This window comes from Canis lupus, chromosome 9 (assembly GCF_003254725.2).
Source record: "Canis lupus dingo isolate Sandy chromosome 9, ASM325472v2, whole genome shotgun sequence".
In the NCBI taxonomy this organism is placed as follows: domain Eukaryota; kingdom Metazoa; phylum Chordata; class Mammalia; order Carnivora; family Canidae; genus Canis; species Canis lupus.
The window spans coordinates 50,551,273-50,564,873 of record NC_064251.1 but is presented as its reverse complement, the minus strand read 5'-3'; the positions used below and the strand labels follow the sequence as shown (position 1 = coordinate 50,564,873).

At 63.2% G+C, this 13,601-nt stretch overlaps 1 protein-coding gene and 1 long non-coding RNA gene across 6 annotated transcripts; one reads left to right on the top strand and one right to left on the bottom strand.

The window, feature by feature from the left end:
• Window positions 1-6,155: 6,155 nt before the first annotated feature.
• On the top strand, window positions 6,156-10,993 carry LOC125755770 (uncharacterized). Its single transcript, XR_007413073.1, has 2 exons — window positions 6,156-6,250; window positions 9,607-10,993. It is a non-coding gene; the product is annotated as an uncharacterized LOC125755770 (long non-coding RNA).
• TMEM250 (transmembrane protein 250) lies at window positions 10,005-13,600 on the bottom strand. 5 transcript variants are annotated; one of them, XM_025475772.3, is made up of 2 exons: window positions 13,475-13,600; window positions 10,005-12,349 (listed from the first exon to the last, which is right to left on the bottom strand). In XM_025475772.3, exon 2 carries the CDS (start codon window positions 12,297-12,299, stop codon window positions 11,811-11,813), a length of 489 nt encoding a protein of 162 aa, XP_025331557.1. In that variant the 5' UTR covers window positions 12,300-12,349; window positions 13,475-13,600; the 3' UTR covers window positions 10,005-11,810. The 5 variants fall into 5 exon arrangements, with proteins under 5 accessions (XP_025331557.1, XP_035576509.1, XP_025331556.1 ...); XM_035720616.2 differs by having other exon boundaries at window positions 13,471-13,536; XM_025475771.3 differs by lacking the exon at window positions 13,475-13,600 and adding an exon at window positions 13,096-13,438.
• Between the last annotated feature and the right edge of the window lies 1 nt (window position 13,601).

The window sequence follows — 13,601 nt, the reverse complement described above, 5'->3', positions numbered from 1 at the left end:
CCCCACGTGGCCCTGGGTAAGTCTGCACTCCTACACTCCAGCAGATGGTGTAATCTGGCCCCTAGGGTGAGGAGACACACTGGCCAAGAGAGCCTAGGAGGGTGGCAGGTGAGGCCCCTCCCCACGGTTGGGGGGTGAACAGGCCGGCATACCTGCTCCCCCACCCCCGACCCAGAGAGCGGGCTGACCAGGTCCTCCTGGGCACAGCCGTGTGCCAGGCCCAGTGCTCGGTCCTGGGATGTGCTAGAGAGCGCGGGCCAGGGCCGCTCCCCCGGAGTGGGGTGGGGGAGGGGGCGGGGGGCGGGTGTTGGGCATCCTCAGAACACCACAGATGAAAAAGTACTGGGCTCCACACGGCCTGGACTGCAGAGCTGGGCTGGGCCCCAAACCAGCCAGAGCAACTGCTCTGGGAAGAGGGGTGTAGTTCTTCCAGAATTAAACAGAATTACCCACGACTCAACCGGTCCCCTTGGGCATAAGGTCCCAAAGTGTTGTTTGTCCCCATGATTGGGGGCCAACACGCCCCACAGGCCCTTTGGGGGAAGATGTGGCCTTCCCTAAGTGGAGCCCTATCCCTGTGTCCCTGCATCCGTAAGGAGTTGCCACCTGGAGGCAGCAGGGGAGGAGGTGGCGGGGGATGGCGTCCAGCATGGACGGGTCTCTCTGGGAGGCGATCACGTTCTGGGGACGGCAGCACAGCAGCGCAAATACAGGGTAGGCATAAATCTGATGTATATTTTCCACAAGAAAAGACCAAATGCTGTGCATGGACACTGAGAAAGGAAGTGGCCCGCCGGGTGACACGTGTGGTTGTGCAGGGACAGGCTCCGTGCAGGGGGCGGGGAGGGTGTCCAGGAAGGGGCTGGTCAGCGGGGGACTATCCCTGGGTTCCGGGAAAGGTCAGGGGGGGTGAGGACCCCAGGAAGATGGAAATGCGAGAACTGTGATGCCCCTTCCCTCCGGCAGAAAGATGGGGGAATCAAGGCATGGAGCCCGTGAAAACCTGGGTGCCCTGCATGGAGCCCGTGAAAACCTGGGTGGTCCCACTTGGGTCATACCAGATGCGGCCAGGGGTCAGTGCGCAGGGGTGGGGGGTGTTGGAGGTGGAGAGCCCTCCTGTCACTGGTGGTCATCGCTGCCCCAAATCACTGGTCTGTCTCTGGTCTTCCTTGATTTCTTAGTGTCCAGCCGCGTGGTTGAACTGTTCTGGAGCCACGCCACGACCCACCACCCCTCCTCCTCTGCCCACTCCGAGGCCCCCATCCTGCTGAACCAGAACCTGCACTGCACTGGGGCCCCCCAGGGATGACCTGAGGTGCGCTGCCTGGTGCTGGGAGCCGTGGGGCCTGGCCTCCACCCTGCCTGAGACCTGTAGGCCCTGCAGACTGCTCGTGGTGGATCCAGAGCGCTCAGGGGTGAATGGGGCACCTGGTGGCTCAGACCCCAGGCCCCAGGCAGGAACCAGGGTCTGGGGGCTGCATGTACAGGCTGCAGCTGTTGCCGGGCAGCCAAGAGCAGCTGGGCCCCACAGATTGAAATCTGGGTCCAGTCTTGTGAGGAAAACCAGAGGGACTTTAAGACTAAACCCACCCATTTCCAAAGGACAGCCAGAGGCTGCGGGGTCTACTCAGTGAGCTCAGGTGTGACCACCAGGGGAACCCCCTCACCCCACGAGGCAGGGGCTGGGCCCACCCCCAGATGGCACAGGAGGTCTGGGTACTCTCAGGCCAAACCACACCCGGGTGGTTCCCTTGGGCTGAATGCTACCCATACATCAGGGCCTCCTGAGGGGGTCAGAGGTGACCTCACCATGGGCGGGGCCATCCCTCACCTTGGGGCTCCCCACCAAGCCTTACTGCTCTGAGAGCAAGTGCCCAGGGCCCAGTGGCTGTGCCCCTCGATGGCCTGACCACAGGCATGGCCTGACCCTGAGACAGGGGCCTCTGCAGATGGTGTGGAGCACGGGGCCAGGGGGGTGATCGGGGATTCTGTGGGACCCCCCCCCCAGGTGTGGCTCCCCCTCCTCCTTCCCCTCCACTGCCATGTGGCTCACAGGAGACCTGAGTCTTCTGCTCTGTGTCCAGGTCCGGCAAAGGATCTTGCTCAGAGGGGCAGCACAGAGGAAGGCTCAGGGCTCTACTGTTCCAAGCCTGACCCAAGGGACACTCCTCATGTGGACTCCAGGGCTCGAAAACGGAGGAGGGGGAGCCGCGGCCCACAGCCCACAGCCAGGCATAGATAAGGGTGGCCCTGAGCTGGCCAAGCTCCTCAGGTCACTCTGTGTGGCGTCCAGGGGAGGGTCCTCCTGTTTACAACCTCACGTCCAAGGAGGAGTCGAAAGGGCTGAACACTGCCCCACCTCCCTGGCCTATGTGGTTGTGGGGTCACATCTCCCAGAACTGCCCTGTGACCCCTTGGAGTCCCCTCAGGTGGCCACAGTCTGGGCTCCCCCAGGGAAGGAAGCCAAGAGTGGCAGATGGAAGTCCAGCCCCTGCTCCCTGAGGACCCAACTGCCTGCTCTGGGCAGTGCCTGGGGCTGCAGGGGTGACAATCTAGCCATGCCCTGTGGGTACCACGGCCAGGTCCCTGCTGGCCATGGCCTTGATCAGCTGTTTTTTGTCCTGGAAAATTCTGGGTGAGGACCTGGTGGCTCAGATCCCGGCTCCCGGAGTGAGGCGGTTAGCCTGGGGGAAGGGCTGGAGGGGGCTTTTGGGTTGCCAGGCATGGCCTTTGCTCAGGCCTGGGCTCTGTGTTGACAGACAAGTCCCTGTGGCAGCAGGAGTGCCAGCCCCAGCGGGAGCTCCCACCCCAGAGCCCTGTCTGCCAGGTTCCAGCCCAGGGAACTGGGTACTTAACACCATTGGGACGCCAGACTTCAGGGAATGCAAAACATTCTAGAGTACTTTGTGGAGGGGCCAGTACCTCTGTGAACATGGTGGGATGGGGCATCGGCAGGGGCATTGGCTTCAGTGCTAGGGTCCAGAGGTCAGCACCGAGTGGGCCTGCTTGGAGGCCAGAGCCCTGTCGCCGGGACAGCCCAGCACCATACAACGGCATCCCTGACCTGGGCCACCAGGAGCCCAGGAACACATCTCGGCAAGCACAGCCAACAGGGTGGTGCCCGGCCTGCCCTCAGAAGGACATGCCAGGGAGGCCGAGAGAGCGTGTGCCCGACTCACAGAAAGAGCAAGGGTGCTCGAGGATGCACATCCCTGCTGTGATGGGTGTGCGCAGCCTTGGCTCCCTGGCAGACAGGGAGGGATCCTCTAGGGCGCTGTGCTGGAGGCCTGAACAGACCATGGGGTGTGATGCTCTTTGTCACACAACCTGCCTCTCCTTTGAACCCCAAGCACAGCTGGTTCATTGTTAGGATGCTAATTCCTGCCGATTGGAACATGTCTGCAATCGAGGCACCAGCAGGTGTCAGAGAACAGAGGTGGGGGGCCAGGCAGTGGCCGGGTCCGCCTGCAGCTGCACCCACCCTGGCAGGGATGGGGGCCTCAGTTAGCATCCACACATGGACCTGCTCCAGGCCGGAAGGGGCGCCCGCGGCTCACTGACCGACCCTGAGCCCAGTGGGTCCACTGAGGGTGGGTCCTCCTTTGGCGGCTGGAGATTAAGACTCACTCCTGTGGCCCCCAGACTCCAGGAAGCCTCTGCTTCCTGCTGGACCACCTTCCACAGCGGGAATGCCAGCCAGAACGCCACAGAGTTGACCTGCCAGGCGACCTGGCCACCTGTGCAGGACGAGGGTGCGGCTTTGCCCGGCATGGCCTGGGGCACCGCTGGACAGCAGAGTGTGGAGCTGGGACGGGGGGGGGGGGCAGGGGGAGGGCACCTGTCAGCGGGGGGCGGCCTGTGGGACAGACCCCCCGGCCAGAGCCTGGCTGCCCGTGACCCTGTGCCTGAGGGGTCTGCTGAGCCCCGGGCCATGTGAGGCCACACCCCGGGGCCCAGGGACATCTGTGAGTCCTCAGAGACCAGCTTGGGTCCCTCACACAGAAGGAAACTGGGTGAATATTTTGGTTTCTCGTCAGCGGCTGCGGAACCCGTGGCTCTCTGTGCGCGTGAATTAGGGCAGCACCGCTTTGGCTTCCATGTGCCTCCCCTCAGTTTAAATTGGATGCTCCAATCTTCTTCCTCTTTTGTCCTAAATTTCTCCCTGACATTTTGTGCAGCTGTTAAGCAGCTGCTGCTTCCTGCTTCTGAGAAGGCCAAGGGATGGGTGGCTGTGGTGACTCACCTCCCCTGAGGGACGTCAGGCCCTGGCCAGTCACACCAGGGTGGGCACAGCAACTGGGGGGCAGTGCATGGCCCCACGAGACACAGGTGAGAGCCAGGCACATGCTGGCCAGGGAGGCGAAGTCCACCTTCCCAGGAGGAGTCAGCACATGGCAGGCGCCCATCCCCGTGGACACCTCTGGAGGGAGACAAACGTCCTCCTGTGAGACTGAGCCTGGAGGGCACAGAATGACCCTGGACATAGTCTTTCAGGAAGTGAGTGTCCAGGGCCTACCCTGCGTCGGGCCCCAGGGGACACGGTGTCATCAGAACGTGTGTCCTCGGGGCACCTGGGGCACAGACAGGAGGCCGACTCTTGGTTTCAGTTCAGCTCATGATCTCAGGGTTGTGGGATGGAGCCTCACGGCGGCTCCGCGCTCTGTGCAGTCTGCTGGAGAGTCTCTCTTCCTCTGCCCCCCACTCTGCACGTGCATTCTCTCTCTCTCTCAAATAATAAATCTTAAAAAGAATGTGTGACAGCCACCCCAAAGTCCCGTGTCGGAACCTAACCCCGCCAGAGGTGGAGGTGAAGGTGTCAGGAAGTGGGAGGTGGTGGAGTAGAGCTGAGGAGTGGGACCCCAGAAGCTGTGGCATCCCTCCCGTCCTGTGAGGACATAGCGAGGTCACATCTGAGAACTGGGGAATGGCCTTACCAGACACCGACTCTGCGGGCACCGGGACCCTGGACCCCCAGCCTCTGGATCCCCGGTTGTGAGCCTCAGGGACGGCCTGAGACACGATGGCCCCTTTGCTCCTTCATTCTCTCCACAGCCGTGGAGTGCACCAGCCCCAGGAGAAGGTCTGCCCACCCAGCCTGAGTTCAAGACCAGGGACAGGTCTAGGCCACACAGGGCAGAGAGGCTCTCCCTCCCCCAGGCAGGGCCCAGGGCCTGGGCCCCTGGCTTCCAGTACCTTCCAGGCATGGACAGGGCCACCCAGAACTCCGCCCGCGGGCTGTCGGGGCAGGAGCCGCCACCCTCCTCTCTGCTGCCCCTGCCTGAGGGACTGCTAACCCTGGGCTGTCTTCCTCTCCTGGGCAGAGCTGTATGCAGCAACTCTGACCACTCCGGACTGTGAGCCTGGATACTCTTGCCTTCCTCTCCTGCATCTCACAGGAAAAGCTGGTCGTGGAGGGGAGCAAATAGCCGCACATGCAGCGTCTAAGAAACGAGGCCGTTCGTGGGAATCAGCTCACGGACTGCATGACCCAAACGTGAGGAAGGCAAGCGGAGCACACGTGCCCTCTGGCTTCCTCCAGCAGGGTGTTTCTGGGAATTGTGGCCACTGGGGGGTCCCCAGTCACCCAGGGGCCCCAGGCCCTCTGTTCTCCCTGAGAGCACCGAGGGGGAGACCCAGGGGCTGGGCGCAGGGGGCAGGGCCAGCCCACCCTGCCCCGCTCACTCTCTGGGTGAATGGGGGCGGGACCCAGAACCGTGGATGGTGGAAAACACACACACACACATGTGAGCACACACGCAGACTAGAGGCGGGCGGGCTGGCGGGTCGAGGGGGCTGCAGCTGCTCTGGGAAGCAAGCGCCACTCGATGCACAGGTGGTGCATAGCGCGGGCTGAATCAGCTCCAGGCTGTGGCATCAGGAGGCTCCTCGCACCCAGGAAGCCCGGGAAAGCAGGCTCGGGTTATCAAAGCACAAGTTGGAAAACATAAATAATGTTACCATTTTGTCAGGATGTTGTTGTAAATGACGAATTCACAATTACGACTCAGATTTATATCCTAGGAGGGCTGCCCCTAGCCTGTGTGGGCAGGCAGGGCAGGGGGCGTAGACCCCCCCCCACTCTGAAGAGTGGGCTGTGGCCCCTCCCTGGGGGAGGAGGGGAGGGGGAGGGCCTGGGGGCCAGGGGAGAGGGGTGGGGAGGCAGAGCAGTGGTGCAGCTGGGCTGCTGCAAAGACCAGGAGACTCACCATCTCTGCTCACCTGGGTCGGCCTGTGGGGCACAGGAGTCAGGGTAAGCCCTGGGCTGCATGGAGGGGCGGCTCCCTGGGAGGACTCCTGCCCATGTCTCCCTGTCCAGGCCCCAGCGGGGGCGGCAGGGTCACCACTCCCTGCCCATCTACAACCTGTTCTGGGTCCCCCTGGAAGGAAAGGGCCCCCTGTGCTCTAGGTGACCTGGAGCTGACCCCCACAACCCCCATGGTGGGCACAGCACCCCCATGCAAGGGAACACGCCTCCCAGGAGGCCACCTGACTGCTCCTCTCCCAGTGATGTCACCATCAGGCTGGACGGATTGATTTCTGCATGAATATTCATGCAGCATTGCAGCCAGGACGAGGCATTAATATTCTCAGGAAGCAGAATGCACACGGGTCCTCAGGCCCAGGGCTGGCTGAATGGCGGTCAATATGCAGCTGCTGGGAAGTGGCTGTGTGCTTTCCAGGCACTCGCAGGCCTGTGGGGCTCCTGTCTGAGGACATCCTCCTGGGGCCCGCTCCCTCTAGAGGGCTGCCCACTGTCGGGTGGGGTGAACCATTGCCTCGTCGAGGCCTAGTCGCCCTCTGCCCTCTTGCTCTGGCCTCTGTCCTGCCTTCCCAGACTCCTCCTCGGGCTCCCCGCCCTTCCTGGGTGAACGATGAAGGTCCCATCTCCCATTCACACCCCTGTACAGGACCTACTTCACCAGGGCAGCACGTGCCTGGCCCAGGCCTGCCCTCAGTGTCACCCTGGGCTCCCCACCACAGTTAGAAGCCCACCAAACCCATGCCAGGCCTCAGGGGGTCCTGGCGTGTGCCCTGCCCAGCTCTGGCCCAGGGCTCAGGGTCGGCGCCCAGCCCCAGGTCAGGGTGGCAGGCAACCCCGGCTGAACTGGCCCGAGGTGGAGGTGTGCCCAACCTGGACTTCCTCCCTGGGCCCGGGTAGCTCTGCACAGCACACACCCTCCTGCAAGCCCTCCCCCGGCACCAGGCACAGAGTCGGCCACACAGAGAGAGCCACAGCAACCCTGCCAGAGGCCCCGTGTGACACAGCTGCCAGCAAGCCTGGGCATGCTGCCCGTGGGGGCGGGGGAGGGGCGCAGCCTGAGAGCTGATTCAGCGGCTCCCTCCGTCCTCCCTGTCCCCTCTGGGCAAGGATGCTGGTGAGGCGGGGCGCTCCCTCTTCTGGGAGCTGTCAGGGCTGCCCGCCAGCCTGCTGGGATTTCTGGAAAGTGGCTCCTGCATGCAGCTGGGTACAGAGCAGCAGGCGGGCCTCGAGGGGTTGGCCCACAGGAGCCCTTTCCAAATAGCGCAGGCGCGTGTGCGGGCACGGGCACGGGAGAGGGAGAAAGAAGCAGCACTGGCCCTCCGCGGAGGGAAAGAAGCTCTCGCCCTTCCCAGAAAGTGCTGAATCAGCACCGAGCGCCCTGCCTCCACCAGCTCCCAGCTCCCTTGTCCAATCACAAGCAGGGAGCGACAGGGACCTCTCAAGGTCAGGGCCCATCCATATCTTCAATGTCTGTGCAGCCAGCCCCAGCGGCCCACCCGTACTCCACAGCAGCGCGGATGTTATACTCTGGTCCAGAGCTGGGCAGTGCCTGCCCCAGCCACAGTCCCAGGTGGGGCTGTGTCCCTCTGTCCCTCCCCCACAGCCCGATGGGCCCTCCCGTCAAGGTGTGATACCCCCCGCCCCTCCCCCAGGGCCAGAGGGGGCATCTTCGGAAATGCAGATGGATAGTACCCAGACTTTCACATGGTTGGTTTCTGCAAGTTCCCAAACACCATCCCTCCCGGCCACAGCTCCCGATGAGGCCTTTCCTCCCACGTCCCCAGTGTCCCCAGCACCCAGCACCGGGCTCTCCCCTGCAGGGACTCAGCACTCTGCTTCATGCAAGGGATGCGCTTCTCCCCTTCCTCCTCCCTCTGCTCTCTCCCTCCCTGCCCAGCTTCATCCTGACCCTGAACTCCCAACCCTGCCTGACCCACCTCCTTTCTGCCAGCCCAGGAGACCTCCTGGTGCCTCCTCACATCCCACCCCCCTAGCTGCCGGCAGGCCAGGCTCCCAAATCAAGGGCCCACCTGCCACCACTGCTGCTCTGGGGCAGGCACTCCCACCTGCAGAAACTTCCAGGTCTTTTCCTCCCTCTCCTCTTCCCCTCCTGCTCCCCTTGGGCCATCTCCACCCACCTCCAGTCCTGCGCTCACAGCCATCTTGTCCTGGGCTGGCTCCCTGGGGCCTGACCCATTGGCTGTCCCAGGTCACTTCCTCCCTTGCCCCAGCCTCAAGGGCAGCCTGGGTGACCTGGGGGTGAGGAGGCAGCAGGATACACAGGCCGGGCGGCTTTGTAAGGATGAATCCAGCCCCAGCGCCTGGCACCTGCTAGCATCGCCGTGGGGTTCTGTCCTGGCTGGGCCCCCGGTCCCCGCCTCCCCCAGCCCACAGAAGCCTCCAGACCTGCAGCTCACTTGTTTCTCCTGAACACGCGGAGCCTGTCACAAGCACACACTCTGCTCCAAATAAGACATTTCAGTAGAATACCTGCTGCCCCAGAGGCTGCCCTCGCAGGTCACCCTGCCCACCCTCCCAGCCAGCCCCCTGCCCATGGGTGATGCCCTGGGGCTGAGACTCCTCTTCGGGTGTGGCCCTCACTGAAACCACAGGTCACCCTGCTCTCCCACTGCCTGGCCCAGGGCGCATTGTATTGTCAGGTCGCCACATCGTCCTTGAAGACGGGGACTAGCGGACGGGGGCAGGGGTTAGGGGCCTGGGGTCACCTCAGGGGCAGGGGGGCGGGGCCTGGGGTCACCTCAGCCCCGGGGCAGGAGTCACCGGAGGGCTCACGCTCACCAAGCACCATCAGGACCTCACCAGTCCGACTTCTGCCCCCCTGGGTGGTACCCGGAGCCACCCCAGCCCAGGGGCACTCAGGGCCCCCGCCAGCACAGGCAGCCCTCCTGGCACATGGGCGTCCAGAGCCTCGGAACAAGAAGCCTCGGGGGAGGCGGTCGTCCTCGAGGCTCTGGCTCCTGGTGGCCCCGGCCTGTGAGGACCACCCCGCACGGCCGGCTGGAGGGAGGTGTGGTGACATCTGCTCGCACGCCCACCCCAGCCTCTGCGGCTTCCGGGGATTTTACCAGCTCTGCCATCAAGAGCTAAACCCCAAAGTGACTTGGGCTGTTTTCTTCTGAGAAAACACCCAGTTCTACACAATTCTGGAAACAGCAGAGAGGCTGCCTTTCCGTGGCACTTTCTGGCCGGCGGGGGGCAGCTTGGAGGGACATCGCACTTGTAGGGGAGCTGGGAGAGGCGGAGAACGGGGGCATCCCCGCACAGAAGCCTAGACCTCCACAGTGAAGACACTTAAGTGCTAATGTGTCTCTCATCTCTCCCAGCATTTCACGTCAAGCAAGGACCACAGCTTTGGTTTTCAGCCAGTGTCTTCCTCACGCACACGAATCTTCCCCTGAAATGGAGCTCACCCTGGACACTCGGTTCTGTGACCTCTTTCCTGGCCTGTGAGGACCCTACACACTCGTCTGCTGGTGCAAGTCAGCGTTCGTGGGCCTTGCCAGGACCTGCTGCCAGCATGGCCGTCCTGCCCCGGCTCCCAGCTTCAAGGTCAGGGCCGGCCCTCAGAGGCCCCCGCATCTGCTCCTTCCATGGTGTCACTGATGCCTGCTTGAAATGTTCCAATGTTACTCGTGACAGATGACAGATTCTGTGGTGTTTTTGGTTTGTTAGACCCTCAAAACAGGAACAACAATTCTGAGCTTCAAGCAGCCACTCCATCAACAGGTTAAAAAAATAAGTTTAATGCAGGTGACTCATTTCATAAAGAATTTAACAGGCACTCGAGACAACGAGCATCTCTGTGTTCAATGTGCCAGCTCCTCCGTGGCCCCAACAACACTGGAGGTGGCCCGGCCAGATCCCTCCCGCTGTCCTGACTGTGTGGACATGTGTCCACCTCAGTGACAGGAGGTGGGGGGCGGGGGGAGGGGAGTCTGAGTTCATTAACACAAAACAAAACTTTTAGGAAATAGCATGATTTAGTGCAAAAGGTTCTCTGTGGCGCTGAAATGTGGGATCCGTGCAGGTCAGCTCCCTGCCTGCCGTCCAGGCGACAGAACAGACTCAACCTGAGAAAGAACTTCGTCCAAGGAGCCTTCCCACTGTCCTCAAGTTGATGATTACTGGGTAGAAGCTGGCTACAAATCTAAGAGCAGAGTTTACAGCCAAGCTTTCTCTGCTTTCTCTACCTGATTTGTGTTTTTCTTCCCTTGGCACCCAACTGTGTGACAGCTCCCCTAGCCACTGGACTGCCTGGCCACGCAGGGTCAAAGGGGCCACTGCCCATACCTGGGAAGTGGCACTGGAACAACTTGGGGTGAAGCAGGTCTGTCACCCCAATACAGGGCTGTGTTCTGTCCCTGGTCTCCACATGTTATCCCAGCACGATTGTCCAGAGCACCTGCTCACCTGCCAAGGAGACCCACAGTGACAACAGAGTCACTAGGCCACTGTCTCCTCTGACAGAGAAGGCCAAGAGCAGGGTCTGGGCAAGACTCTGGCCCTCGATGGTCTACTGGCAGAAACAGCCACAGGGCAGGGACCCAGGGCAGCCCAGTCCCTCGCTCGGGGCTCAGCCCTGGTGCACAAACCTCTAGGAGGTGCTCTTTAAACAGAAGCTCTGCTTGTGTTTCCGTGGTACACACTCAGAGACTGTGCTTCTCAACACCTCTGGCCTCACTTCCAATTCTAGCCATCCAAAGCCCAAAGGGCCCCTACCCGCTGGAAAGGAGTTAAGGTACCTCCTCAGAAATCTACATTCGAAGAGACTATGGCCTCCAACTTGACATCTTGAACAAACCTGCCCAAGAGGAAGACAGATCTGCCCTGGACCCAGCACTCCCCTGGGCTGGCCCCCGATCTAGTAACCTGCCAAGGCAGCCCGTGACTCCCACTAGACCACATCTAAGCAAACCAACATGGCCCTGAAGCTTGGCCTGGGACTCAGGCCCCTGAATGCCTCTCGGGGTGGGGGTGGGGAAGATGGAGGGACTGGGCTGTGCCGGGACGTGGGTGGCCCAGGGCAGAGTGAACAGCTTCGTGGCAGTGTGGTACATCAGCTATTTGAGCCTGACACGTCCCTAAGGCTGGGGTGGGGGCCGGGGCTCACGGGAAGGGGGCTCCCACACCACCTGTGATGCCTGTGCTCTGGACAGGAGGCTTGCCCAGAGCAGACTGGGCCAGTGGGCCTCACTCTGGCACAGCCTGAAAAAGTGAGGGCTGGAAGCACAGGCTGGTGGCCAGTGAGGCACTGTACCTAAGCGAACACACAAGGAAGGGTCAGAGCAGAAAACCAGCAACGGAGGGGGCGCCAGCGTCCCCTCCACAGAAGTCTCAGCACCCCGCCAGGACCCATGTGTGGTCCTCCATGTGTGGGAGGTGGACACATCTGCAGACCCCATTCGCAGGACGGGCTGGGAACAACAGAATCCTGACCTACCCCATCAAGAAGAGAACACGGCCACGGGTGCATCCACCACCACGGTCACAATAAATAAACCCCAGAGTCGAGGCCCACTGGTACCCCTCACATGTCCACAAAGACCATGAAGCACCAGCCCAGACCCCCAACGAGCAGCACGGTCACTCGGATACCATAGATGAGCAGTTCGTTGAGGAGGCGGAAATCCACGCGCCGGCGACCTAGCAGCAGCAGCAGCACCGACAGCTTGAGCTGGAAGCGCAGCAGGACACGCACGCCCAGGTACTGCAGGCAGAAGAGGGTGGCTAGTGCGCCCCACAGCGTGGCCGTGAAAAGGCTGCAGCTAAAGTAGAGCAAGAAGCGGATGAAGCCGTAGAGCCAGCGCGCCCGGATGTAGACATCGAAGTTGTTGTACTTAGTACGGGCCAGGCGAGAGGTGCGCGCCGGCCCACAGGCTGCGTGCAGGCAGGTGGTGTGCGGGCCGTGGAAGGAGCGCACCCGCCGGGGGATGGGCATGACCGGCATTGGGGCCTGGGCGCTGGTGCTAACTTGTGGCAGCGGTGGTGTCCAGGTAGCAGTCAGCATAGGCGTCATGGGCACCTAGGCCTGGAAGCCAGCCGCTGAGCCCTGGGGGATGTGGCGGCCTGCAGGAAAATGACAGAGAGGAGACGGGTAAGCCCCAAGATGAGCGAGCAGGTGCCAGCCCCAGGGCCACAGTGGAACTGCCCCTAGGGGAGAGGATCTGCTCCCACTCACATCCCCAGGGCCTTGCCCTTTCCACGGGCACCTACTGGGGACACTTCCAAGGGACAGAACACACACACAGAGGAGTTCACTTCTGCAACCAGGCCAGCCAGGTGCTGCAGCGCAGACAGCGGTATGGGCGGTCACTCGCCAGGAGTCGCCTGGAGCACCTCACCCGCCCATCCCTGCCCTGTAAGACAGGGATGCCCCCAGCTGCGTCCCAGGGGTGCTGGGAGAAGGGGTGACCACCGCGGCGTCATGACAGGCCTACAGACCCAGTGATGGGAAAAGAGGAACAAGGAGGGGCTCTGTGGTCACCGCCATCACGGGCTGCCTAGGGGACTGGCGGGTGGAAAACCTGCAGGTACAGAACGCGGAACGGGGGCAGCCAGGTTGGTGTCAGGTTGGGAGACACCATGGCATGGGCGTCGGCCTGGCGGTGCCCGGGGTCGCGGGGTCGCGGGGTCGCGGGGACATCCAGCCCTCCCCGCAGGCAGGGCCAGAGCGGGGGCTGACATCCGCGGGCGGCTCCGCGCTTCCCTCCTGCGGCCCCGCCGCGTCCCGCCCGCACCCCCGCCTCCGCGCCTGGGCTCCCGGGCCGGGCAGGCGGCGGACCCCGGGGAGCACCGGCCCGCCTGCCGCTCACCAGGTGCCCTCTCCGCGCCGGCGCCGGCGCCGGGGGAGGCCGGCGGTGCGGGCGGCCGGGCCTGCGGGGCCCCCCGGCACGCGGGGCTCCAGGAGCAGGGCAGGCTCATGCTGCCCACCGCGCGGCAGCTGCGCGGCCGGCCGTTCACGCGCCCCCTCCCGACACCGCCCCGAAGGTCCCGGGGCTCGCGCGCCAGGCGGCCGGCAGCGTTTGGCCCAGCGTGGGAGCCGTAGCGCCGTCCCTCTGCGGCCACCGTAGGACCTTCCTCCAGCCCCCTCCGCCCGCGCCGACACCGAAAGTGCCTCCCTTCCCCCCGGCTCAGGGCCGTCTCCGAGCGGCCGGAACTCGACGCTTCCCCAGGGCGTACGTGCTTACGTGCCTGCGTGCGCGCGCGGCCCTTAACGCGGCCGCCCGGCGCCTCGCCCCGCGTACGCCGCAGGCTGTTCGGACTGCCCTGCGCAGGCGCAGATCGACGGCCTGCGCGTGCGGACCACGGGCAGCCCCTC